Consider the following 26,003-nt stretch of genomic DNA (forward strand, 5'->3'; position numbering starts at 1 on the left):
GTACGCCAATGCAAGAGGAGGGGGGGGCGTTTCCAACTATTTTGTTACAAACACGAATCCGGAGTGAGAAGATCATTTTTCCTAGGTATGTAACAGCTGGTAAAGCAAACATAAATGTTGCTGCTTTCATATTTCGAACCATATGACGTTCATAAGGATTGGGAAGGTTAAGGGCATATAGGCTATGAATCTTGTTCTTGCAAATGTATTGGTGTTTACGCGATAATGTCAAAGGAACGGCCAAAATAAGGACATGGTTGCAAGCCAAATTTCCYCCTAGTATGCGTTTCTGTTGCTGAAAGAACACGAATTAAATGTAAATTAGGTTATATAGAAATTGTTTACACTTCCCGAGAAGTAAAAATACTATGTAGTATCTTGCAGACCTCGATGTATAGGCTACAGTTTGCAAATGGATCGGCAGGGGGAGGGAGTTATTGTGGTGAATAGGACATTTTACTCCGAGTATCAAAGTAAACAAAGAATGTAATCAAGACGCTCAAACGGAGGCATTTACTTTACATTTACAACTGCTTTTGACACGGAATTGCCTATAACTTCAATTGTAATGACGCTTACAAAATGTTTCATAGTTCCTATTTGACTTTGGCATTGAGGGCAACTGACTTGCATGTTTCAAACGAAATCATCTAAATTGTCTTGTATATCAGGTTTCAACCATTAGTATGTTCCAAATCTACGCACAACAAAGCTGCTGCAACCGAGGAAATAATGTAGTTTTCTATGTTTCCCGTATTGCTTTAGAACGCAGCATTTCACAATCGTCCCTGATCATTTTCGGTAGAAAAAGTAAGAGGGGCCATATCGAACCAGCTAGCATTTGGGATTTTGCAGGGCTATGTGAAGCTCCAGTTACAATCTGCTAGCTATATCGAGGGAGACCGAGACTTGTCTGCCATCAATCCTATAAAACTTGAAATGTCCTTGCTCTGTCCTAGCTGGTTAGCTTAATGTTGGCTACATGCTTAAAATGTTTCCGCTCTAGCAATAACCATATGGCTTTTTATGTGTTTGACAACATTATAGATCTGGTGCCTACGTCGGTCGACATTGTTAGCTGTGCTTCTATTTCCGAGTCTGAATAAGTCACATAGGCGAATCCAGTTGACTGTATTCAGCAGAAGCATGCCAAAACCCGATTCAGAACGAATTCAAATGTGCGTACTGGTCAATGTCTAGTAATCTGTACACTGGCACGGTTGTCATACAATCGCTGCTGTAACTCCTCGGGTGGAGGAGGGAGGAATCCCTGGCTGTGCTTCAGCTCCGCCTCCCGTGGGCGATGGTTTATTTTGGAAGTTCCACCACAGTTTCTAAACCCAGACGCGCAACATCGCGAGACTTCTGGGAACGCTAGCGAAACAGGCCAGTGTTTGAGGAGTGAAATATTATTCCAAAGTTAAATTTATCGAAATCTAAAGGCATTACCTAGATTTGAGCCAATATATTAATGTCAGGCCAATGTCTTGTTGAATATGTTATTACTCCGACCTTGTAAAAGTGCCAAACTGACACGTTTTCATTTGTCAGAAACAACTTTGTCGGAGTGCCTTTGACAGCCTGTATATGCCCAGTAATACGCGAGACAACTCGGTGGAAAATCTGTTTCCCTCCAGCAGGTGACGTTGTTTCGCCCACAAATCAAGGAGTTTTTGTATGAAGGTCAATGAGTGTTAAATTTGGTCAACCAAATTTTTTTTCCCACGTGATGTTTATTTGATCGAATAGAAGTTTTGTAATGCTTCAGTTGTTACGAGTGTACTGATAAGTAGTATAAATGACATGCCGGCAACATTGAGAAAAATCACGTTATTGTAGTCGTCTCGAGATTACTTTGCAAATTCATAAAATGAGGTAGCGAAGGATATCATTGCACTACTTAACGCGCATCCAAGTTCAGTTTAGAGATCCACCTGCGTCATTGGCATAGGGTTTGCTGGACGCTTCTGACTTGGACTGAAATAGGGGCCGGTACTCATGTTGTGTGCCAGTACGGTTGATATTTAGGTGCAGCAGCGCCACAATACTTTTGAGCTAATATTCTATAAGAGGAACAGGAGCTCAAGCAATAGAACATTTTAGGTCCCGGTGTTGGGCCGAAAAGCTACCCCCTGCCAGAAAATTAAGTAAATTGAGGGTGAGGGGTGATTTTGGCAAGGCCATTTTCTTGCCTGCTGAAATCGTTGTCGTTCCCCACCCCCCCTTCTAATTTCCTTAATTTTGTGGCTGGAGTCAAATACTTCCCGTGGCACACACTACTGGTCAACATGAGCTACCAAAAGTATTCTGAAGTGTGCCAGGCCTTGCAGTCCCAAGATAGAAGGGGGGAAGAATTTCGTCAGAAAAGATAATGGCCTTGCCGAAATCTCCCCCCTAATTTTTTACATTTTGTGGCTAGAGTCAAATACTTTCTGTGGCACACATCAGAGTCAAATGCTTTCTATAGCACAAACTTCACTTCAGGATAGGCAACCAAAATTAATTATTAATGTATGTATGTTATATTAAACATAGGAGGGAGTAAAATGTAGGCAAGCAATAAACATTACAGAACTACTAGTCGAATAAGACATGGGAGAGATGCCGAATTTTGTCAAAGAGATTTATTTATAGACTAATACATTTGAAACAAATAGCCAAACCTGAAAACTGCAGACATTACTAGTGCCTCACCCACGATCAAACCGACATAAAAAAATAAAATGAAACGCAGCCTAATGTGATCAGAAATGTTAACTAGCAAGCAAGTCGCAGCAATGAAGAATTGTGTGTGTGCGCGTTCATGCGAAGGGGGGGAGCTTTTCGGCACAACACCAGTACTCCCCTGCCTGTCAAGCACTGCTTCTGACTGGTCTTGGAACAGTAACAATGGGCACTCTCTCCCCGCTTGGCTCGATGGGATATGTAGTGATTTCTGCCAACACAGCCAGATATGTACACAGTCTTGTACCCTTAACCTTTTTTAAACTGACTATCGTATTTGTTGATTAAATCGGACATAATTARTATAATGTGTAATGCTAGAATTTCAAGTTAATTGACAGAAGAAAACTCTACAGATCGCCAATGGCTAAATTACTTCCCCCGACATGAAGGATCCTCCTCACTACTCTGAAAGAGGCTATACAGACATGCCTGGTGACCAAATTGATGATGTTTTCCGTGCAGCGAGAGTTGAGTGGAGACTAACGGATTCGGTTCAGTCAGTCGTCCTGATGAGCCCTGATGAGGAATAACTTGTAATATTGGTACCATCTGGATGTCACGTGATAGTCTTCACTGCTCAATGGGGGTGTACAATATTAAGTTTCAAATTCTCGCTGAAGTTTTTAGCCAAATTGGATATTGTGGCTAGAAACTCCAGCGAGAATTTGAAACATAATATTGTACATCCCCATTGAGCAGTGAAGACTATCACGTGATCCAGATGGTATCAATATTACAAGTTATTCCTCATCAGGGCTCATCAGGACGACTGACTGAACCGAATCCGTTAGTCTCCACTCAACTCTCGCTGCACGGAAAACATCATCAATTTGGTCACCAGGCATGTCTGTATATGTTGTGTCTGGGCCGAAAACGATGTTTTGTACACCAGAAAGCATGTCAGGTAGAAGGAGAAGATGAGAGGCGGATGTTTCTTTTGAAACTGATGGTGCGTTTGTAACAGTTTAACTTTAGTCCGTTCCCTCGCCCCGACCCGGGCGCCCTCTGCACATATCAACAACAGTCACCCACGAAGCATCGTTACCCATCGCTCCACAAAAGCCGCAGCCCTTGCAGTGCAAGGGGAACCACTACTTCAAGGTCTCAAAGCGAGTGACGTAACCAATTGAAACGCTATTAGCGCGCTCCACCACTAACTAGCTAGCCATTTCACATCCGTTACACGTTGAGTAGAGATGAGTGAGAAGAAATGCATTGCAGTGGCGAACAAGAAGGGAAATAAGAGAAGTATTGTCATGGAATCTAGTAAAGCCTTGCTCTTACTTTTGGACCGAGTGCGTGATCTGGGAGATCAGTTTGACATCTCGAATATCATAGATGCGTTGGGTAAGGTTGATAACAAGAAGTGGGCTTATCTTGTTTTTTTGTGTGTCCGAAGAACAGAAGGAGCGTGCTTTGCAACTGAAAAATATATTGAATTGGAATGTGTTGCGTGTGTGGATCTGTGTAGCAGGGCACCTATCAAAGGGGTTATCTCTGGAGTGGCGCTAGAAGTGTGTGCAAGGGATGTAACTGAAAAAGTAGATGCAGTGGTTGATCCACGCCGACTGTCCTGTATGGTGGATGGAGTAAGGAAGACCACTCCAGCCATTMTTTTGTACTTTGAAGAAGAGTCTCTTCCTTCGTATGTACAGTTCCAGTCAAAAGTTTGGCCACAGCTACTCATTCAAGGGTTTTTCTTTATTTGTATTATTTTCTACATTGTAGAATAAWAGTGAAGATATCAAAACTATGAAATAACACACATGGAATCATGTAGTAACCAAAAAAGTGTGAAACAAATCAAAATATATTTTATATTTGAGATTCTTCAAATAGCCACCATTTGCATTGATGACAGCTTTGCACACTCTTGGCATTCTCTCAGCCAGCTTCATGAGGTAGTCACCTGAAATGCATTTCAATTAACAGGTGTGCCTTAAGTTAATTTGTGGAATTTCTTTCCTCAATGAGTTTGAGCCAATCAGTTGTGTTGTGACAAGGTAAGGTTTGGTAAAAGACCAAGTCCATATTATGGCRAGAACAGTTCAAATAAGCAAAGAGAAATGACAGTCCACCATTACTTGAAGACATGAAGGTAAGTCAATCCGGAAAATTTCAAGAACTGAACGTTTCTTCAAGTGCCGTCGCAAAAACCATCAAGCGCTATGATGAAACTGGCTCTCATGAGGTCTGCCACAGGAAAGGAAGACCCAGAGTTACCTCTGCTGCAGGGGATAAGTTTGAGTTACCAGCCTCAAAAATTGCAGATCTAATAAATGCTTCAGAGTTCTAGTAACAGACACATCTCAACATCAACTGTTCAGAGGAAGCTGCGTGAATCAGGCCTTCATGATCGAATTGCTGCAAAGAAACCACTACTAAAGGACACCAATAAGAAGACGACTTGCTTGGGCCAAGAAACACAAGCAAGAAATCTGTCCTTTAGTCTGATGAGTTCAAATTTTAGATGTTTGGTTCCAACCGCCGTGTCTTTGTGAGACGCAGAGTAGGTGAACGGATGATCTCTGCAGGTGTGGTTCACACCGTGAAGCATGAAGGAGTAGGTGTGATGGTGCTTTGCTGGTCACACTGTCAGTGATTTTATTTAGAATTCCAGACACACTTAACCAGCATGGCTACCACAGCATTCTGCAGCGATACGCCATCCAATCTGGTTTGAGCTTAGAGGGACTATCATTTGTTTTTCAACAGGACAATGACCCAACACACCTCCAGGCTGTGTAAGGGCTATTTGACCAAGAAGGAGAGTGATGGAGTGCTGCATCAGATGACCTGGCCTCCACAATCCCCCGACCTCAACCCAATTGAGATGGTTTGGGATGAGTTGGACCGCAGAGTGAAGGAAAAGCAGCCAACAAGTGCTCAACATATGTGGGAACTCCTTCAACACTGTTGGAAAAGCATTCCAGATGAAGCTGGTTGAGAKAATGCCAAGTGTGCAAAGCTGTCATCAAGGTAAAGTGTGGCTACTTTGAAGAATCTCAAATATAAAATATTTTGATTTGTTAAAAAAAAAAAAGTTACTAAATGATTCCATATGTGTTATTTCATAGTTTTGTATTCACTATTGTTCTACAATGTARGAAATAGTACAAAATTAAGAAAACCCCTTGAATGAGTAGGTGTCAACTTTTGACTGGTACTATATATTTAGGCTATGCGAGCTAACCTGTAAGAGCCTTTGTGCTCAAACCCATGCAGTGTGATGAATGTAAATTTGTGAAGTGTATGTAGAGGGGAGGAGTATCATAAGCAATTTGAGGCGAAATGCTGCAATTGTGGTGGCGAGCATGGCCCGAATGCAGGAAGTGCCCTGTTCGGGTGAAGGAGACAGAGGTGGCGAGAAGAGTGGAAGGCGGCAGTAAAGTTTAAGAAACCATGGGATTAGAGAAACGAGTAAATGTTACTCGCCAACAGGATCCTGACATGTTGCATGTTAAAAAGGTGCAAACGTATTGGAAATCTGAGAAAATAGGCAGTGTTGTGAGTGCAGCTTAGCGTTTTTATGGCATTACAAGGAATCCTGTTGATGAATGTTCCATCCTGTAGGGATGTGATTTGGACTATGACTGAAGTAGTTAGATTGGTTTTAGGATTTAATTTTGTATTGTATTTTTTTTCCACTTTCTCGTACCTGTATAGTATGTGGCAGCATACACCTTTAACYTTTGTTTGCAGGCTGCCATAATACCAGAGAAGACGACTTTGTGGCTGTGTTTATCTAGTGAAAATAGGGTCAAGTGGCCAATGTAGAAATCACTGTATATTCCTGGTTGCAAAAATTTGAAATTTCTCTTGGTGAGAAAAGATGCACTGAATAGTGTAGGGAATCATTGTACCATAGTTTTTACAGCTGTTGGACTAAAACCGAGAGTAAAAGGCTCAAGTGCGAGTTTCTGCCATGTTACAGGGAAGTGGGATGAAGGGGGAGATTTTGTCATTAATGACGATGTCAATGTGAATAATTTCTCATATTTCAGGGGTATAACATTACAGTTGTATAGCTAATATGCAGTGTTTGTAGATCAACAGGTGAATGGACCTACAGCAGCCAAGGATCATCATGGCTGGGGTCATTTTTGCTGTTCTCCAAATCATATTGTTTTTTAATTGTATAGAAATGCAGTAAATGAGCTTCAACTTTGAGATATCCTTCAACTTCACTAAAACTCCAACCCTGGTTATGGCCCTGCACTCATAAGATGAAGGATATCACAGTCAAACAATCATGTATTTTAAACAGTTATTTGTGTATAACGTTAGCTCAAATTGCAATGATTAACGTTACATGTCGACATGTAGGCTGTAGCTTATACCAGACAAATAGCTTTCTCGTAACCCAGCTCAGCAACTCACGTATGGCAGGCTATGGAACCATCGGCATTGGGTAAGGAAATATGTGTGTACTGTTGTAGATACCAAAACAGCTTATTAATTGAAAACGAGGGTTTTCTTTGTTAACGTGACATAACGGACATCTGCATTCATCCATGCGTGCTGACAAGAGCCAATGCAATGCCTGAAGCAGGAATATTTAGCTAACCACCTAGCGCACCCACTGGCAGGCAGCTTGTGGTCGGTCATTCGGTGTTCAAACAAGATAGCGGAGTTCAATCTTTCTCCCTTTTCAGCTAACTAGGTAGTTGGGAGCTACAGATGGGCTAGCTACTGCCTTTGCATACATTCATTCTGCACAATACTAGTGGGTGAAGATTAAATAAAGTCAATTAATGCGCTGTTTTCATAAATGGAAAAAATTAGCGATCTATCCAGCATTGCAATTGGAGTTAGCTGGCAATACATTTCCCCCCCAAAATGACATACAAATACATGGCTCTGGCTAGCATACAGTAAGGTCAGCTGCAACCAAGGCAATGTTTGTAGTTAGCATTTCCTCCATTAACGAAGCAAGCTAGCTAACAACCTAAAATAATGGAGGCTTGATAACAAGAATAGTGTTGATGATTTTATAGAAATGTTAAACTGAGTATATACATTATTAGTCTAGTTATTACGGCGGTGATCTGCATATGGTTTTATTTGCGTTCTCGAGTGCAGCTTTCCGACGCTCGCATCCCGGAACTACCAGAACGGCTTTGTTTACAAACATTCGGATTATTTCGCGAGCATTTTGTTCAGTCTAATTTTCGAATGTTGTGTGCGCGAGGGTTGGGGTGAAAGTACAACCCCTTTCCAGTTAATATTTGAGGGACTTCTCAAACTGCCAATAATAACTACAATACCATCCCACTTTGCCGCTTCTTTCGAGTGCCGACCAATAACATTGTTCAGTGGGTGGGAAAGAGAAATACACAATCGTGGCCACGCCTCTTGTTTAAGAACCGAGCCGAGGTTTTCTCTCGAGGATAATTTTCCTATTGCGGTCCGGGGCGGTGATTGTTAAAATACTTATAGCTGTTTAAATTATTTTATTTACAAAAGTATATGCATGCTCCTGTTAGTCTTTTCGGCTTTCAAAGGTTTAAGTTTATACCGACGAATTGACTGCAACTTTAACGTGCCTGTTCAAGTCAGTGTTACCAGGGCAGGGGGTGAGTTCATTTGTCAAGAATTGAGAAAACAATCATTGTTTCGTTTGAATTAGCTATTTCCCGATACAACTTTGATATAGCTAACACTRAAGGGAAACTGGCGCGTGGAACTGGACTTTCAGTCACTGCTGAAGTACTCTTTAGCAAAGATTTGAGGGAAAAATGTGGTAAATTGGCTAGCATGTGAATATTGTGCAACGCTAACTTACTGTAGATAGTGTGCCGTGCTCCACTCGAATCGATTATCAATGTGTTGTTTATGTTGTATGCTAGCAAGACAGCTTAGCTAACTAACACACCTACCTTTGCAATGGACAAAAATTGGTAGTTTGCGAATTTTTAAAAGGCACCGTTAATGTCTCATCTTTTGTTGTGGTGGTCTTAGTTATGGCATTTGAAAACACTAACTAGTTAGCGTTAGTATGTTCTCTAAAGCACTTAATAGTTGAGTCGTTATCCAAAGGCGGGCACTGGATCGCTTCGTCTTGTAACTCGGCTACTCGCGGTCGGTGTTCTGAAATGGTGACAGGCCGCAAAGCAGAGGGGGAGGGTAAAGGGGACTGTCCATTAATTTCAACTTGAAAATAAGGCCGAAGCTATTATTGTGGCCAATACACTTGCATATATATGAGCCGTTCTCTTTATACTTAACTCGCAATGCCTTTATTTGGGAAACGCTGGTGGTTTGTTTGCAAGCTAGGCATGTGGCTACGATCAAGATACACAACATAAATGGTTAACTAACTAGCTTGTGACGTTAGTTTGTTGGCAGTTAGTTACCTACCTGATCGAAGACGCTTGCTAAGTTAACTACATGTTGGCTGGTTAGCGAGTCGGCCAGCCGAGGTTGTCTAGGTAGGTGGCACCAACCAAAAACATGGACCCGGTCATATAGTTAAGCTAGTGGTCTATTCATCATAGCCTACGTGTGTAGGCTAGCCACAGATGTATTGGAATATTAATTCAATATAGCTAACGTTAACTAAACTTTTGCTAGCAAGCGTGCCATTTCTAAGCATAACAAATRCAGCATTGTGTAACTTACAAGGAGCCTGTCCGAAATGTTAACCAGCTACTAGCTAGATATTTTATTACATCAAAATACATATTTATTGGAACCTCTCGTTAAACTAACCAAGTAGAAATCTCATATTGACTATTTTGTCATCATCTGAAATTGCAGGAAATAAATCACTACCACGGTAGATAGATCATGAATGGAAGGTAGCAAGCCAGTCACATTCAATCAGGGGTGTATTCATTACATCTTAGAACGGAAACCGTATAAGAAGCAAACGAAATGGGGACGAACCTTCCTGAATTTGTCCAGTAGAAACTCTCGTTTTCATTGCAAAACATTTTCCGTTAGGAATAAACGGTTTCTGTTTTGCAAAGTAAATTGGCGTAATGTTCTGAATACACCCCAGTACGGTGGCGTCGCTTCGATAAGTAATTCATAGTTCTGCAGCATGCCTTGGCTGCTAGGTTGTTTTCAGTCTACATAGTATTCCAACATTGTATCAAAACGTGCCAGTCGTATTTTTATGTCCATGTTTAACTTCAGATTCAAATGACAACTGGCACGCTCATACTTTCTTCCCAGCATGGATGTTTGAAGTAAATAAAACCTGATTGTGTTAAGTTTAGGCTTACTTTTTTTTTAAATGTATACCTTCCTACCTGAAAGTACATTTATTTTTGACGCTGTCTTTCTCCCCATTTAAGTGAAAAKGTTAACACAATTTTTGCGCGAGTATGACAAAAAAACGGCCGGGTAAATACATGACTACCCGGACGCCATGCTGAAGTTGTTTCGTCCGCAGGTCTTTCAGCCCCCTCGAGCATGAGTTCAACATGAAACGGCGCTTGGAGGAACAGGAACCGGTATTTGCGTCCCAACAGCGGCGCCTCACCGGCAGCACGGAGGCTTTCCAGCACCGCGTCCTGGCCCCGGCGCCTGCCGTGTACGAGGCCGTGGGCGACAGCATGCAGCCTACCGCAGGCAACATTCAGTATTCTGTCCCACAGGGCTACCAGGTACGCGGTGCTACACACGCAACCAAGGTTTATGGTTTAATAGATTTAGCTGCTATTTTTATTAATAGATGAGCAGTAACTTCCCTAATAGTGATATTCTGTTGTTATTTACACTTTGGAATGATTTAACAATTGATCAATCAATTCCAGAACTGCATTCATAAAACAACCAAACAATCAGTAATTTCCTCCCCAAAAAAGAAATGCCTTATACTGGTCAAAAGTTTTAGAACACCTATTCATTCAAGGTTTTTTTCTTWATTTTTACTATTTTCTACATTGTAGAATAATACTGAAGACATACAAATTATGAAATCACACATATGGAATCATGTAATAACCAAAAAAGTGTGAAACAAATCAAAATATATTTTATATTTGAGATTCTTCAAATAGCCACCCTTTGCCTTGATGACAGCTTTGCACACTCTTGGCATTCTCCATATGGCAAGAACAGCTCAAATAAGCAAAGAGAAACGACAGTCCATCATGACTTGAAGACATGAAGGTCAGTCAATCCGGAACATTTTAATAACTTTGCAAGTTTCTTCAAGTGCAGTTGCAAAAACCATCAGGCGCTATGATGAAACTGGCTCTCATGAGGACCGCCACAGGAAAGGAAGACCCAGAGTTACCTCTTCTGCAGAGGATAAGTTCATTAGAGTTACCAGCCTTAGAAATTGCAGATCTAATAAATGCTTCACAGAGTTCAAGTAACAGACACATCTCAACATCAACTGTTCAGAGGAGGCTGCGTGAATCAGGCCTTCATGATCGAATTGCTGCAAAGAAACCACTACTAAAGGATGCCAATAAGAAGAGACTTGCTTGGGCCAATAAACACGCGCAATGGACATTAGACCGGTGGAAATTTGTCCTTTGGTTTGGAGTCCAAATTGGAGATTTTTTGTTCCAACCTCTGTGTCTTTGTGAGACGCAATGTGAGTTAACGGATGATCTCTGCGTGTGTATTTCCCACCGTAAAGCATGGAGGAGGTGGTGTGATGGTGTGCGGGGTGCTTTGCTGGGTACACTGTCRGTGATTTATTTAGAATTCAAGGCACACTTAACCGGCATGGCTACCACAGCATTCTGCAGCGATACGCCATCCCACCTGGTTTGCTCTTAGAGGGACTGTCATTTGTTTTTCAACAGGACAATGACCCAAAACACACCTCCAGGCTGTGTAAGGGCTATTTGACCAAGAAGGAGAGTGATGGAGTGCTGCATCAGATGACCTGGCCTCCACAAAACCAATTGTGTTGGTTTGGGATGAGTTGGACCGCAGAGTGAAGAAAAAGCAGCCAACAAGTGCTTAGCATATGTGGGAACTCCTTCACTGTTGGAAAAGCATTCCAGGTGAAGCTGGTTGAGAGAATGCCAAGAGTGTGCAAAGCTGTCAAGGCAACTGGTGGCTATTTTAAATATAAAAAAAATATTTTAAAGATATATATTTTGTTTTGTTTAATACTTGTTCGGGTTACCACATGATTCCATATGTTTTGATGTCTTCACTATTATTCTACAATGTAGAAAATAGTAAAAAAAAAAAAGATTTATTATTATTTGTATACTTTTAATGAGTATGTTTTCTAAAACTTTTGACCGGTAGTGTATTTGACTCTGTCCCCCCTACAGGTCCCCACTGTGCCACATAACTCGAGTGGTCATGGGCACACCCCTAGCCCAGCTGTACACCACCACAGCCCAGCGGTCCAGCCCCACGGGCCCCCTGTGATGCAGGGCCACGCTCACCCCCCTGCCTCAGCCCAGGGCCAGCAGCAATTCCAGAGGCTCAAGGTGAGACCTCCTGGTGTTTTCCAAGCCAGCCTAATGGGAGCAATTTAGACATTTTTCTGAAATATAATCAAATAAGACCCAGATGAACAGTGATCAGACTTAGAGTGATGGATATCTTCCTGTCTCTCTCAGGTGGAAGATGCTTTGTCTTACCTGGACCAAGTGAAACTCCAGTTTGGCAACCAACCTCAAGTATACAATGACTTCCTGGACATCATGAAGGAGTTTAAGTCTCAAAGGTGAGGTCATTCACTATTGACATTTAAGGTTTGCCTCTCTCTTACTCTAGCATGACAAAAGTTAACTGCTTTTCAAGCAAATATGTTTCTCTGTTTCGTCACAGCATTGACACTCCAGGGGTGATAAGCAGAGTCTCCCAGCTCTTCAAAGGCCACCCCGACCTCATTATGGGATTCAACACCTTCCTGCCACCGGGCTACAAGATCGAGGTCGCGACCAACGACCTGGTCAATGTGACCACGCCGGGTCAGATCCACCACATCACCCCTCACGGCATCTCTATCTCACAAATCCCCCTGTCGGGACCACCCACCCTGCACCAGCCCCAGGTGCCAGCCCCCACCACCACCTCTGCCCCACCCCCTCCCACACAGCCAACCCCTACCAAGATAAGCAAGGTGAGTGGGTGAAAATATAAATATTACACATTATTTGCCTGTATTATGTTTACCACTCTGTTTTCTCAGTCCGCTAGTCCAAAATGTTAATTATGTTAGTTTTTCCCCAACATAATTTTTATATACATGTTCGTTTTGTCTTTGTCTAGCAGCCACTGCAATCTCCAGTCCTCACGCCAAGCAGCCAGCCCAATCCGTCCATCCCCGCCTATGCCTCCCCCCGATCCCCAACCCTGCAGCCCCACACCCCGATCAGTGGCACGCCCAATGCCCCTCCGCTGCAGAACAACCAGCCTGTGGAGTTCAATCATGCCATCAACTACGTCAACAAGATCAAGAACCGTTTCCAGGGTCAGCCGGACATCTACAAAGCCTTCCTGGAGATCCTGCACACCTACCAGGTCAGCAGCCAAACCACATTTTCCTCTTAGACCACCTATCACATAATAGTCCAACTGGAGCATTCATAATAGCAATGTTTTTCTCTGTCAACTCTAGAAGGAGCAGCGGAATGCTAAGGAGGCAGGAGGGAACTACACCCCAGCCCTGACAGAGCAGGAGGTCTATGCCCAGGTGGCCCGGCTCTTCAAGAACCAGGAGGACCTTCTCTCTGAGTTTGGCCAGTTCCTACCAGATGCCAACAGCTCGGTGGTGAGTAGAGCACAAAGCATTTATCTGTGCCCTGAGAATCTAAACTGAGTATACAAAACATTAACAACACCGGCTCTTTCCATGACATAGACTGACCAGGTGAAAGCTATGATCTCTTATTGTCACTTCTTAAATCCACTTCAATCAGTGTAGTTGAAGTGCAGGAGACAGGTTAAAGAAGGATGTTTAGCCTTGAGACATGGATTGTGTACGTGTGCCCTTCAGGGTGAATAGGCAAGGCAAAATATTTGAGTGCCTTTTGAAGGGGGTATGGTAGTAGGTGCAGGGCAAACCGGTTTGTGTCAAGAACTGCAATGCTCTTGGGTTTTTAACACTCAACAGTTTCCCGTGTGTATCAAGAAAGGTCCACCACCCAAAGGACATCCAGCCAACTTTACACAACTGTGGGAAGCATTGGTGTCAACATGGGCCAGCATCTCTGTGGAACGCTTTCGACACCTTGTAGAGTCCTTGCCCCAATGAATTGAGGCTGTTCTGAGGGCAAAAGGGGGAGGGGGGTTCAACTCAATATTAGGAAGGTGATATCAAATGTTTGGTATACTCAGTGTATGCCTATAAAGTCTGTTCAAAGTATTAATTTGTATTCAGAAGTATTTGTCCCTAAAAGTCCATATCAGACAAAATATTCAGTGGTTGATGTAACTTTTCGATAGCAGGTTTTCAAATGAGTATGCAACTACCGCTGAGTTATCTGCCAATGTCTTGTCCCTTGTCCTCCCTAGCTGTTAAGCAAGACGACAGCGGAAAAGGCGGAGTCTGTGCGGAATGACCACGGTGGCACAGCGAAGAAGCTGCAGCTCAACAACAAACAGAGGCCCAATCAGAACGGTTGCCAGATCCGCATGCTCTCTGGGACGGTTGCCACACCCCCTGTCAAGGTACTCACCCCTTTATCAGCACACTGTAGATACGAAAATGCATTACACTCTGACTGCTTTCCAGCATGCTCTACTATTTTACAGCTTGTGTTGAATTATTTATCAATATAAACTGATATGATATTTTTTACATCACAGTTGAGAATTCAATCTCTTTTTTGTTCACATCTTTGCTATCTTGAAGAAGAAGCCCAAGTTACTGAATTTAAAAGACTCGTCCCTGGTAGAAGCCAGCAAACATGGAGATGGCACAGAATCTCTGTTCTTTGAGAAGGTGAGTTTGAGCTTGGCTTTCTACCCAATTTAGTTTCATTAGCTACGGAATTAAATAACCTGATAGGTCAATGTTTTTAACTAATTTAATTAAATATTAACGAGTAAAAGTAGCTTATGATTTCCTGCTATAATGAACTAAATTTATTTATTTTTATTTTACCTTTATTTAACTAGGCAAGTCAGTTAAGAACATATTCTTATTTTCAATGACGGCCTAGGAACAGTGGGTTAACTACCTTGTTCAGGGGCAGAACAACAGATTTTTACCTTGTCATCTCGGGGATTCGATCTTGCAACCTTTCAGTTACTAGTCCAACACTAACCACTAGGCTACCTGCCACCCTAGGCGGCATACCCCCATAAAGATTGAAGGTGCAGTATGATATAGTTAATCTTAAAGGGAAACATGCAACAACAAAATAAATCAAACTTTTTGAATCTGTCTTTGCTTGGCGTCTCATCCAGGTGTTTATACATTTTTTTGCAGGTGCGGAAGGCCTTGCGGAGTGCAGAGGCCTATGACAACTTCCTGCGTTGTTTGGTCATCTTCAACCAAGAGGTCATCTCCAGAACTGAGCTGGTGCAACTGGTGCTGCCTTTCCTGGGGTGAGTACGGAAGTTGGGAAACTGCCACACTCATCAGTCAGTGACCGACTAACTCTAGATTCATCCACTCCAAATTGGTCGTGGCTTGTTTCACATCATTGACATGTTCGACTGGTTATGCATTCATTTGATCCATTCAGTAAAGCTTTGTGTGGCTGATGCAAAAACATTTTTTAACCAAAATGGCCACTGTCGTTGACAGGAAATTCCCCGAACTGTTCAATTGGTTCAAGAACTTCATAGGATACCGGGAAATGTCCCACACTGAGCGCTATCCCAAGGAGCGTGCCTTGGAGGGCATTGCCATGGAGATCGACTATGCTTCCTGCAAGAGACTAGGCTCGAGCTACAGAGCACTGCCGAAGAGCTACACGCAGCCCAAGTGCACCGGGAGAACGCCACTGTGCAAAGAGGTAAGTGCAACACTGCCCCTCGAAGGCAATCTAAAGAACTACAGCCATTTAACAGGCCCTCAAGGGAACCTTTTTCACCAGCCATTAACCACACCTACCTGTCAGCTGTACACAGAAATAATTACTCCTTTTTATATGTGTAAAGTATGTACACAAGATGTTTAGTGTGTCCTTGCTTCATCCAGGTCCTCAATGACACCTGGGTGTCCTTCCCTTCCTGGTCTGAAGACTCCACCTTTGTGAGCTCCAAAAAGACCCAGTATGAGGAGCACATCTACAGATGTGAGGATGAACGCTTCGAGGTGAGTTAGCCCAAAACTAAACCAAATAAATAAAAACAGTTTCGATCTGTTTCATGGACAAATACATCCATCTATGCCAGGGATGGGCAACTTTGATGGGGGTGGGGACCACAAAAAACAGAACTCGTGTCAACCCCCTTGCTAACAAAATTTTCAGCCCCCCCGTGACATCTAAAAAAATAATAATAAGCATTTCCTGCAATTTTGCCATTGGGTGGAGGTATACTTTTGCAGTTTTTAATATAACTAATGTCCAATGGGCCCCACCCCTGTCAGTAATTCGACCATATTCACTACAAGTTTAGATAGCTGGCCGCTAGACTAATTTACCAATCTATAACATTTTTGCTGACATGGGCTAATTAAGTATCTGAAGCACAACCAAATTTTGAAATTGCTCCCGTTTGCCCATCCCTGATCTATGCTATTATGTTGTCTTGCCCATGTTGTGCTTGTCATCTAACGCTCCCTTATTTTCATTTGTATTTGCCTCCAGCTGGACGTGGTGCTGGAGACCAACCTGGCCACCATAAGAGCTCTGGAGGCGGTACAGAGGAGGCTGTCGCGCATGACGGCCGAGGAGCAGGTCAAGTTCCGGCTGGACAACACCATGGGCGGCTGCTCCGAGGTCATCCACCGCAAGGCCATCCAGAGGATATACGGTGACAAGGCCCCTGACATCATCGATGGGCTCAAGAAGAACCCTGCTGTGTCTGTTCCCATTGTGCTGAAGAGGTGAGTGTCAAGCCAAAACTCAAACTGTACCAGGAAAGGAGTATTGTATATTCCGCATGTAATTTGGATGAACTATTCCTAGATTCTGTTGATTCAATTTTTATATATTTGTTTACAGGGTGTCTACGTTCTTCTTTCATGCATGCTCATATGCCTGTTCTTACATCAAAGTGTTGAGTTGAAAACGATGAATCTTTTCACTTAGTCACATCTTGAGGTTTTCCCCTGCAAGCCGTCCTCATTCCCATGTTGTCCTCAGGTTAAAGACCAAGGAGGAGGAGTGGCGGGAAGCCCAGAGGGGCTTCAACAAGATCTGGAGGGAGCAGAATGAGAAGTACTACTTGAAGTCTCTCGACCACCAAGGTATCAACTTCAAACAGAACGACACCAAGGTGCTACGATCCAAGACACTGCTCAATGAGATTGAGAGCATCTACGACGAGGTGAGTTTTCTTGAATTCCAATAAGTTAAAATGGACAGAATCTTAAATTGTGGGAATTTTATGTTGCTGTTCATTCTCCAGCAAGTAGGTGAAAAGTGTGTGCTTTTGTGTTGCGGTGTAGCGACAGGAACAGGCGTCGGAAGAGAACACCGCAATGCCCAGCGGCCCCCACCTGACTTTGACCTACGAGGACAGCCAGATCCTGGATGACGCTGCCGCCCTCATCATCCACCACGTCAAGAGGCAGGCCGGCATCCAGAAGGAGGACAAGTACAAGATCAAACAAATCATTCACCACTTGATCCCCGACATGCTGTTCGCACAGCGCGGCGAGCTCTCAGACCTGGAGGAAGAAGAGGAAGAGGAGATGGAGCTGGATGAGGCCGTGGCCGTGGCCAAGAAGCACAATGGCATCACGCAAGGCGGAAGCCCCAACAAGTCCTCCAAGCTCCTCTTCTGCAACACGGGTGCCCAGAAGCTGCGAAGTTGCGCCGAGGCCTACAATCTATTTTACGTCAACAATAACTGGTACATCTTCCTGCGGCTGCACCAGACATTGTGCTCGCGGCTGATGCGGATCTACGGGCAGGCGGAGAGGCAGATTGAGGAGGACATCCGGGAGCGTGACTGGGAGAGAGAGGTGCTGGGCCTCAAGCGAGACAAGAATGACAACCCTGCCATCCAGCTGAGACTGAAAGAGCCCAGTGAGTTCATAGCACAAAACTGTTAATTCCACACAGCCTTTTCACACTCAATAACTCATTGATTTTCATCACTTTGATTGGTAAGTCTCATAGACACTGATTGGTAAGTCCGCACTGGGTTAGTGGGGGGCTACTGTGGATCTGTGAAGCATTGAGCAAGCTAGAGATTGGCTAATCATAGCCCTTGGCCATACACAGTATGTGCCATTGTCTGCAAAATTTCCACATTAAATSAGTTGCTATTCAGATTGTGCATTGAAAGATGTGTTTAAGTATAGAGGTCTGCCTGGCACTTTTTTTTTTTCATCCTGCCAGCGGACTCCCACCTGTTACTGCAAGAACTGGTCCTCAACCCAACCGCAGTCCTGCAATGTTATTTTAGGTCTATGTAATTTTCACGTGGCCCATTATATTAAGCTATCGATATTACTGGGTTTATCGGCCAATATGCTAGGTGTAGTTTGGAGAGACTTTCTCTTGAGCTATTTTTATAGCCTACATTCGGAGTGGGACGATTTTCAGATTGAGGCAAATGTGGTTAATCAGTATTTATTCCTAGGCAATGTTGTAAACTAGAGCCTTAAATCATATTTAGGAAGTACAGTTCCTTAGAAAGATACACCACAATGAATTTAACCTTTATTTAATTAGGCAAGTCAGTTAAGAACAAATTCTTATTTACAATGATGGCCTACCCCGGCCAAACCTTCCCCTAACCTGGACGACGCTGTGCAAATTGTGCACCGCCCTGTGGGACTCCGGATCACGGCCGGGTGTGATACGGATCAGGATCAGGGTCTGTAGTGACGCCTCAAGCACTGCGATGCAGTGCCTTAGACCGCTGCGCCACTCGGGACACTTGCTCGTCGAACATCTCATTCCAAAATCATGGGCAGTAATATGGAGTTGGTCCCCCCTTTGCTGCTATAACAGCTTCCACTCTTCTGGGAAGGCTTTCCACTAGATCTTGGAACATTGCTGCGGGGACTTGCTTCTTTTCAGCAACAAGAGCATTAGTGAGGTCGGGTGCTGATGTTGGACAATTAAGCTCGCAGTTGGTGTTCCAATTCATACCAAAAGTGTTCATTGGGGTTGAGGTCAGGGCTCTGCAGACCAGTCAAATTCTGCCACACTGATCTCAACAAACCATTTCTGGACCTCACTTTGTACATGGGGAATTGTCATGCTGAAACAGGAATTGTCCTTCCCAAAACTGTTGCCACAAAGTTGGAAGCACAGAATCCTCTAGAATGTCGTTGAATGCTGTAGCAATAAGATTTCCTTTCACTGGAAATAAGGGGCTTAGTCCGAGCCATGAAAAATAGACCCAGACCATTATTCCTCTTCCACCAAACTTTACAGTTGGCACTATGCGTTCGGGCAGGCAGCATTTTTACTATTTCTACATTGTAGAATAATAGTGAAGACATCAAAACTATGAAATAACACATATGGAATCATATAGTAACCCAAAAAGTTAACAAATAAAAATATATTTTAGKTTCTTCAAAGTAGCCACCCTTTGCCTTGATGACAGCTTTGCACACTCATGGCATTCTCTCAACCGGCTTCATGAGGTAGTCACCTGGAATGAATTTCAATTAACAGGTGTGCCTTGTTAATTTGTGGAATTTCTTTCCTTAATGTGTTTGAGCCAATCAGTTGTGTTGTGACAAGGTAGGGGTGGTATACAGAAGATAGCCCTATTTGGTAGAAAAACCAAGTCCCTAGTAATATGGCAAGAACAGCTCAAATAAGCAAGGAGAAACGACAGTCCATTACTTTAAGACATGAAGGTCAGTCAATCTGGAAAGTTTCAAGTGCAGTTGCAAAAACCATCAAGCGCTATGATGAAACTGGCTCTCATGAGGACCGCCACAGGAAAGGAAGACCCAGAGTTACCTCTGCTGCAGAGGAGAAGTTCATTAGAGTTACCAGTCTTAAAAATGGCAGCCCAAATAAATGCTTCAGAGTTCAAGTAACAGACAAATCTCAAAATCAACTGTTCAGAGGAGACAGCCTGAATCAGGCCTTCATGGTCAAAATGCTGCAAAGAAACAACCACTAAAGGACACCAATAAGAAGAAGAGACTTGATTGGACCAAGAAACGAGCAATGGACATTAGACTGGTGGAAATCCGTCCTTTGGTCTGATGAGTCCAAATTTGAGATTTTTGGCTTTGTGAGACGCGGTGTCGGTGAATGGATGATCTCCACATGTGTGGTTCCCCGTGAAACATGGAGGAGGAGGTGTGAGGGTGCTTTGCTGGTGTCAGCTATTTTTTATTTATTTTTATTCGAGGCACACTTAACCAGCATGACTACCACAGCATTCTGCAGCGATATGCCATCCCATCTGGTTTGGGCTTAGTCCCACTTATTTGTTTTTCAACAGGACAATGACCCAACACACATCCAGGCTGTGTAAGGGCTGTTTGACCAAGAAGGAGAGTGATGGAGTGCTGCATCAGATGACCTGGCCTCCACAATCCCCCGATCTCAACCCAATTGAGATGGTTTGGCATGAGTCGGACCGCAGAGTGAAGGAAAAGCAGTCAAGTGCTCAGCATATGTGGAAACTCCTTCAAGATTGTTGGAAAAGCATTCCAAATGACTCCCTCATGAAGCTGGTTGAGATCATGCCAAGTGTGCAAGCTGTCATCAAGGCAAAGGGTGGCTACTTTGAAGAATCTACAATATATTTTGATTTGTTTTAACACACATTTGTTACTACAGGATTCCGTATATATTATTTCATAGTGTTGATGTCTTCACTATTATTCAACAATGTAGGWAATAGTAAAAATTAAGAAGGAGTTGGTGTCTGAACTTTTGACTGGTACTGTATACTGGGCGCATTTGATCTCACATGCCCATCTAGAAGAGCAGAGGTCGGCTACTGAAGTTGAAGTAGCGAATTCTAAGTTTGTGAATAATGTGACGTGCTTTTAATACAATGGGTAGGCCTAGGCTAACCCATACAAAGCGGAAAGACCACCATTTCTAACTCCGCAGGACAACAAAAATATTTTCATCCCAAAGAAKTCTGTCTGACCGCCCACTCCCACCCGCAGCATGAAAAATGCTGACCGCGCCACAACGATCTGTCGGGATCCTCAGGTCCTGCGGGCATCCCATGGGAATGCAGTCCTCTATTTAAATGTCATCTGTACACTGGTTGAACTGAAATGCATAATGCCATGRTCAGTTTCTGATAGTCTTTCTTCCCTACCTACAGTGGATGTAGAGGTGGAGGACTACTACTCTGCCTTCCTGGAGATGGTGCGGAACCTCCTGGATGGTAACATGGAGCCCACCCAGTACGAGGACTCCCTCAGGGAGATGTTCACCATCCACGCCTACACTGCCTTCACCATGGACAAGCTCATCCAGAGCATTGTCAGGCAGGTCAGTAGCCCCTCATTACTGCTTTTCTTTTACACTAGGTTTGGGCTAGTTCCTAGTAGCATAGCTAGCTTTTTGATCCTCCAGGTTGATTCTAAACCTGTTTTCAGTTTTTGTTTAAGCATTTTTTATAGGTTGGTTCTGTTGGTCTAGACCTTGTGCACTTTTCTCCACTCAGCTCTTCTTCTTTTCTGTGTCTGCAGCTCCAGCACATAGTGAGTGACGAGATCTGCGTGCAGGTGACAGAACTGTACTTAGCAGAGGGCACCAACGGGGCCACCGGAGGTCCCCTTCCCACCCAGACATCCAGAGCTTCCACAGAGGGATGCTACCAGCGCAAGGCGGAACAGATCATGTCCGATGAGAATTGCTTCAAGGTAGATCGACCACTGTCAGGAAATATTTTTTTGTCCTGTGATGTCTGTTTCTGACTATCGCACACATGTATAAATAAAAACTCTAACGTTATCTTTCTCTCTCTCCCCTCCTGCCTTTCTTCCCTCGCTCTCGCCACAGCTTATGTTTCTAAAGAACAGAGGCCATGTTCAACTGACAGTGGAGCTTCTGGACACCGAGGAGGAGAACTCCGATGAACCCATGGAGGCAGAGGTAATAGACAGCACAGTACAAATATATGCTTTTATTTTCTCCCCTGTGAACCCAGGCATCTCTCAGCTTTCCGCCACTTAATTAGCGCACCTGTATTTTTTGTTCTAGTGTATTTGACCAGTGGCGAAGATTGTTGTCAATCTGTGAACACATCTAGTTGAAAGTTGTTTTTAGTGTTGTGGTAAACGGTAGATGTGTTTTGTCACTGCTAACCTTTTAATTTGGCAGCTGGTCTGTGTATTGAGTGGAGTTGTTTTGTATTTTCTAGCGCTGGTCAGATTACGTGGGTCGCTACCTGAATTCTGACTCTACCTCTCCAGAGTTGCGGGAACACCTTGCTCAGAAACCTGTCTTCCTTCCCAGGTTAGTGTCACTATTTGAATATGCATTCTTTATTCTCTTTATTCTCCCTTTTCAAGGGAGAAGTGGTGCAAAATGCCTCAAAAGAGAGTTAGCTTTGACTAGCCTAACCTGGAACCTTTTCTAATCAGGAACCTCCGTCGGATACGTAAGTACCAAAGGGGTAGGGAGCAGCTAGAGAAGGAGGCCAGCGAGGGAGAGAAAAAGTCCATGGAGAATGCTGAGAACCTTAAAATGGAATGTATGTTCAAGCTCAACTCCTACAAGATGGTGTATGTCTTCAAGTCTGAGGACTACATGTACCGACGCACTGCCTTGCTGCGAGCTCACCAGGTATTCACCTCCTCCCATTTACTCATATTCCTCTCCCACTACCGTCTTCGTGTAGTGGAGCTGTACATATTACCCTTTGTGGCCTCATCCTTTTAATGGGCACAATCCTATTTGTGACTTGTTATTCTAGTCGGTTAAATTAGTAACCATCCTCTAAATCAGTGGTTCCCAAACTTTCACTCAGGCTCCCCTTCAAGCATTGGGGAACATTCCGCGCCCCCTCCTACACGTGCCACGTCTATTTCTGACTGTTCACAACCCTCTTGTTGGTGGAGAGAACGTTTCTCAGCTTTAAAGCTTATTTCCAGCAATTCTACACATTTTGTCACGTTGCAGAGAAAAATTGTAAGTTCTACATCTCGTTTTGGAAAAATTTATAAAATTGCATATCTAATGTGTTTTCATGTTTGAGTGACTCAAACATTACAACAAAATGTATTGCAAAAAAACATTCGCTGACATGGATTAGTTGATCTGGACATTTCTGAGAGGTTATAAATAGCTCTCTTATGCCCCGTTCACATGCAAGTCGGAACTAGGACACTCAAGCTTTTCAGACTTGCTGATTCATTGAACGCGGCACGTATAACTACAACCAGTTAGCAAGTTGGAAATGTCAGCGTTGCCTAGTTCCGACTAGTTTGTGAACGTGACGTATGCTATGCAATGACTGACATGACAAGGAAAACTGATGCACTACCCATTTTCGAAATTGCACCTTGTGCATTCTACTATTACAACTTTCAAGAGTACGTTGAAAGCCGGACTGAGTTCCTTTTTGGGGTGGGACCCAAGTGCCCCCTCCGCCGATCCCTCGCGTGCCTCAGTTTGGGAACCGCTGCTCTAAAGGACCACCAATTGTGTGAGCGATACCGTAGAAACCTATACAGTGATCCCTCGCCACTTCGCGGTTCACTTATCGCGGATTCGCTATTTCGCGGATTTTCATAATGCATTTTTTTWTTTTTTTTGGTGCATTGTGCTCGGCATTCTGATTCGCTAAAAACTCACTCCCGCTTCTTGTATCAAAACATGCTACGAATTGTGCTATCATTTTGTCGTCTCGTGCAGTTATGTGTACGTACATAAAACAGCTTGGCAAATTTACATTAAGTTGGCCAAATTATCTTGTAATTTCGAACATCTCCTAAACCCATAATGTCGACGAAACGGCCTACACGTGAGTCACTGTATTTGTATACATGTAATAGTTGCTAATTGTAAAAAAAAAAAAAGTTTTCTATTTCGCGGATTTCACTTATCGCGGGTCATTTTCGGAACGTAACCCCCGCGATAAACGAGGGATTACTGTATTTGCTGTGTTGAGAGTTCTGTTTTTTTAACACAGTATCATGACCACGGTGTCCCTCTCTCCTTTCTACCTGCAGTCACACGAGAGAGTGAGCACTCGGTTGCACAAGCGCTTCCAGGCCTGGGTCGACTTCTGGGTGAAGGAGCATGTCACTCGCGATATGGCCGCTGAGACCAACAAGTGGCTGATGGGAGAGGGGCGTGACGGCCTGGTGCCGTGCACCACCACCCGCGAGCTGGAGATCCTCCACTTCATGAACATCAACAAGTACCGTGTCAAATACGGCTCACCCTTCAAAGCACCATAACCCACCAGGAATGGAAGGGGAGTTTGGGATTATATACTAGGATGGGTCAGGAATGGGTGAGGAGGAGAGGGCATATCAACAACTTTCTAAGGCTGATATGGGAGCACAACACAAAACTAGGTTTTACCGGGGGCGACTGGATCACTGTTTTTAACCAGCGTTTTTAGCTGTGCACACTTTTGCAGGGCCTTCGGTGCCAAAACGTAGGGAGTTGTTCTGTTGGTTGAAATCTAGCCACAGTCACTGATCTGAGCTCTTACCAGCAGACCAAACCACATCGCAAATCATGGTCTTCGGGGCTTTAATAAAAGGCTTTTGGGACTTGCCCTGTGTGCTCCCTAGAGGTGCCTGCTAGCTAACAGCCTCACTTGCGCTCAGTCAGTAGACTGGGGTTTGGTTGTTTGTTATTGACAGACATAGTAATATATGAAGCCATCAGAATAAGGATTCTGTTGTCAAAGATTACTTGTGACGGTGTAACTGCGGTATCCGTGGGAAATAGTTTTGGGGGATAAGTGCACTTAACTAGGAATTGGATGGGGTTGAGTTTGTTGCCACTGTTTCAAGGGTGCATGGAGCTCAAAGCGGACTGTAGTTGAAACGATCTGGCACAGCCACGTCCCTGTGTTGGGGACAAATCACAATAACCACATCACTTCAAAACGAGAACAAGCTGTTTCTTATTGGTCACCTTTCCTTTTCAAACTAAAGGGTGCATTAAGAGAACGAGGCCTGAGTCACAAGCAGCGTTGTGGGGGAAGTGAGAAGTGAAAAGCACTGTTGTGTTTAATGTAAAAAGACAAGTAGATTAGCCACACAACTCTGCTGTGTCTGACTGTAAAATTGTATAGCTTGTGAATGTCAGATTATGAAATGTATTGTGTATATATTTATAAGTATATAAACACAACTAATCCTGGCCGCCCTGATATTCAACCTTTTGAAGTTGCTGGCATCGCCCTACTACGCCAATACACCAGCTTGTACACATAAACCGAGATCATTATGGATGGACTATCCACACACTGTAAATAAAACTGTACATAGTGTCAGACCTTTTTTATGACTAAGAACTGCGTTGTTGTGCTAGTAATACTTTCTAAGCTTACTGTGGACTTTAGTGAGAGATGGCTGAAGTTAGTACGTATATGAAAAATAAAAATGCAAGACAGTTTTTACCAAAGGGAGTTGATTATGATAGTAGTTTTTTGTTTTTCCTTACTGTGTTTTTTTGTTCTTTGTAGTAAGAAATGTTCATTTGAAAAGTAGAAATGTATCCAGGTCTTTGTTTTTGAAATGGAAGTTTTATAAAATCTTAAATTTTTTTGAAGTTTGATTTTGGTTTTCATTTCAGTCGATATCACTGCCTATGTGGATATGCTGAACATACTCTGAATGGAGTGGCGCTGGGCTATTAGCGGAGGGCCTGTATCCATAAAGCATCTCAGAAAAGGTCCTAGGAATCCTGTTTTAAAACCTGTTTTAAGCCAATCTCTATCAAATAATTTCTGGATAATAATTAAGTACCTTATTGTGATTGTTTTCAATTATAATGGTCAAAAATAATAAAATAGCTTCTTAGCAAAGACTTGCTAGGACTGTCTGGGAGTGGTCTGAGTGGGGAGGAAAAAACTGAACTAGCTGTTATTGGTAGAGAGGTTTGCAACTCATTATTGGTCAATTAACTAATTTACCGCATGGTGATGTCACAATGGAAAGGCTTAAGCTCCAACCCCCCAAAACAGGATGACATTTCAGGAAGTCTTTTCAAACAGCTCTTACATGAAAAGGGCATTCTCATTTTCACGATTTCAAAGTATTATTCCAACCACATGGTGTGGAAATGTATATAAAACACAGGAAAATCACA

General features: G+C 43.3%; 1 protein-coding gene across 4 annotated transcripts; it reads left to right on the forward strand.

Annotated features, from left to right (window-relative positions):
• The first annotated feature begins 28 nt into the window (after positions 1 to 28).
• Positions 29 to 25,463, forward strand: sin3aa (SIN3 transcription regulator family member Aa). 4 transcript variants are annotated; one of them, XM_023984823.1, is made up of 21 exons: positions 29 to 85; positions 10,127 to 10,340; positions 11,979 to 12,140; positions 12,273 to 12,379; positions 12,484 to 12,778; positions 12,928 to 13,179; positions 13,277 to 13,429; positions 14,173 to 14,328; positions 14,513 to 14,602; positions 15,092 to 15,210; positions 15,413 to 15,623; positions 15,809 to 15,925; positions 16,422 to 16,660; positions 16,920 to 17,103; positions 17,225 to 17,807; positions 21,046 to 21,215; positions 21,416 to 21,589; positions 21,729 to 21,821; positions 22,090 to 22,184; positions 22,313 to 22,514; positions 23,903 to 25,463. In XM_023984823.1, the coding sequence occupies exons 2-21, from the start codon at positions 10,158 to 10,160 to the stop codon at positions 24,131 to 24,133; spliced, it is 3,816 nt and encodes a 1,271-aa protein (XP_023840591.1). In that variant the 5' UTR covers positions 29 to 85; positions 10,127 to 10,157; the 3' UTR covers positions 24,134 to 25,463. The 4 variants fall into 4 exon arrangements, with proteins under 4 accessions (XP_023840591.1, XP_023840593.1, XP_023840590.1 ...); XM_023984825.2 differs by lacking the exon at positions 29 to 85 and adding an exon at positions 8,074 to 8,303 and having other exon boundaries at positions 14,516 to 14,602; XM_023984822.2 differs by lacking the exon at positions 29 to 85 and adding an exon at positions 8,075 to 8,303.
• Positions 25,464 to 26,003: the final 540 nt, after the last annotated feature.

This window comes from Salvelinus sp. IW2-2015, linkage group LG4q.1:29, assembly GCF_002910315.2.
Source record: "Salvelinus sp. IW2-2015 linkage group LG4q.1:29, ASM291031v2, whole genome shotgun sequence".
Taxonomy (NCBI): domain Eukaryota; kingdom Metazoa; phylum Chordata; class Actinopteri; order Salmoniformes; family Salmonidae; genus Salvelinus; species Salvelinus sp. IW2-2015.

Excerpts from the sequence above, each read along its gene's own strand:
- sin3aa (XM_023984823.1), top strand. The coding sequence starts at position 10,158 with ATGAAACGGCGCTTGGAGGAACAGGAACCGGTATTTGCGTCCCAACAG. Across the intron at positions 15,926-16,421 it reads GTGAGGATGAACGCTTCGAG|CTGGACGTGGTGCTGGAGAC; the intron begins GTGAGTTAGCCC and ends ATTTGCCTCCAG. Across the intron at positions 21,590-21,728 it reads CCGATGAGAATTGCTTCAAG|CTTATGTTTCTAAAGAACAG; the intron begins GTAGATCGACCA and ends CTCTCGCCACAG.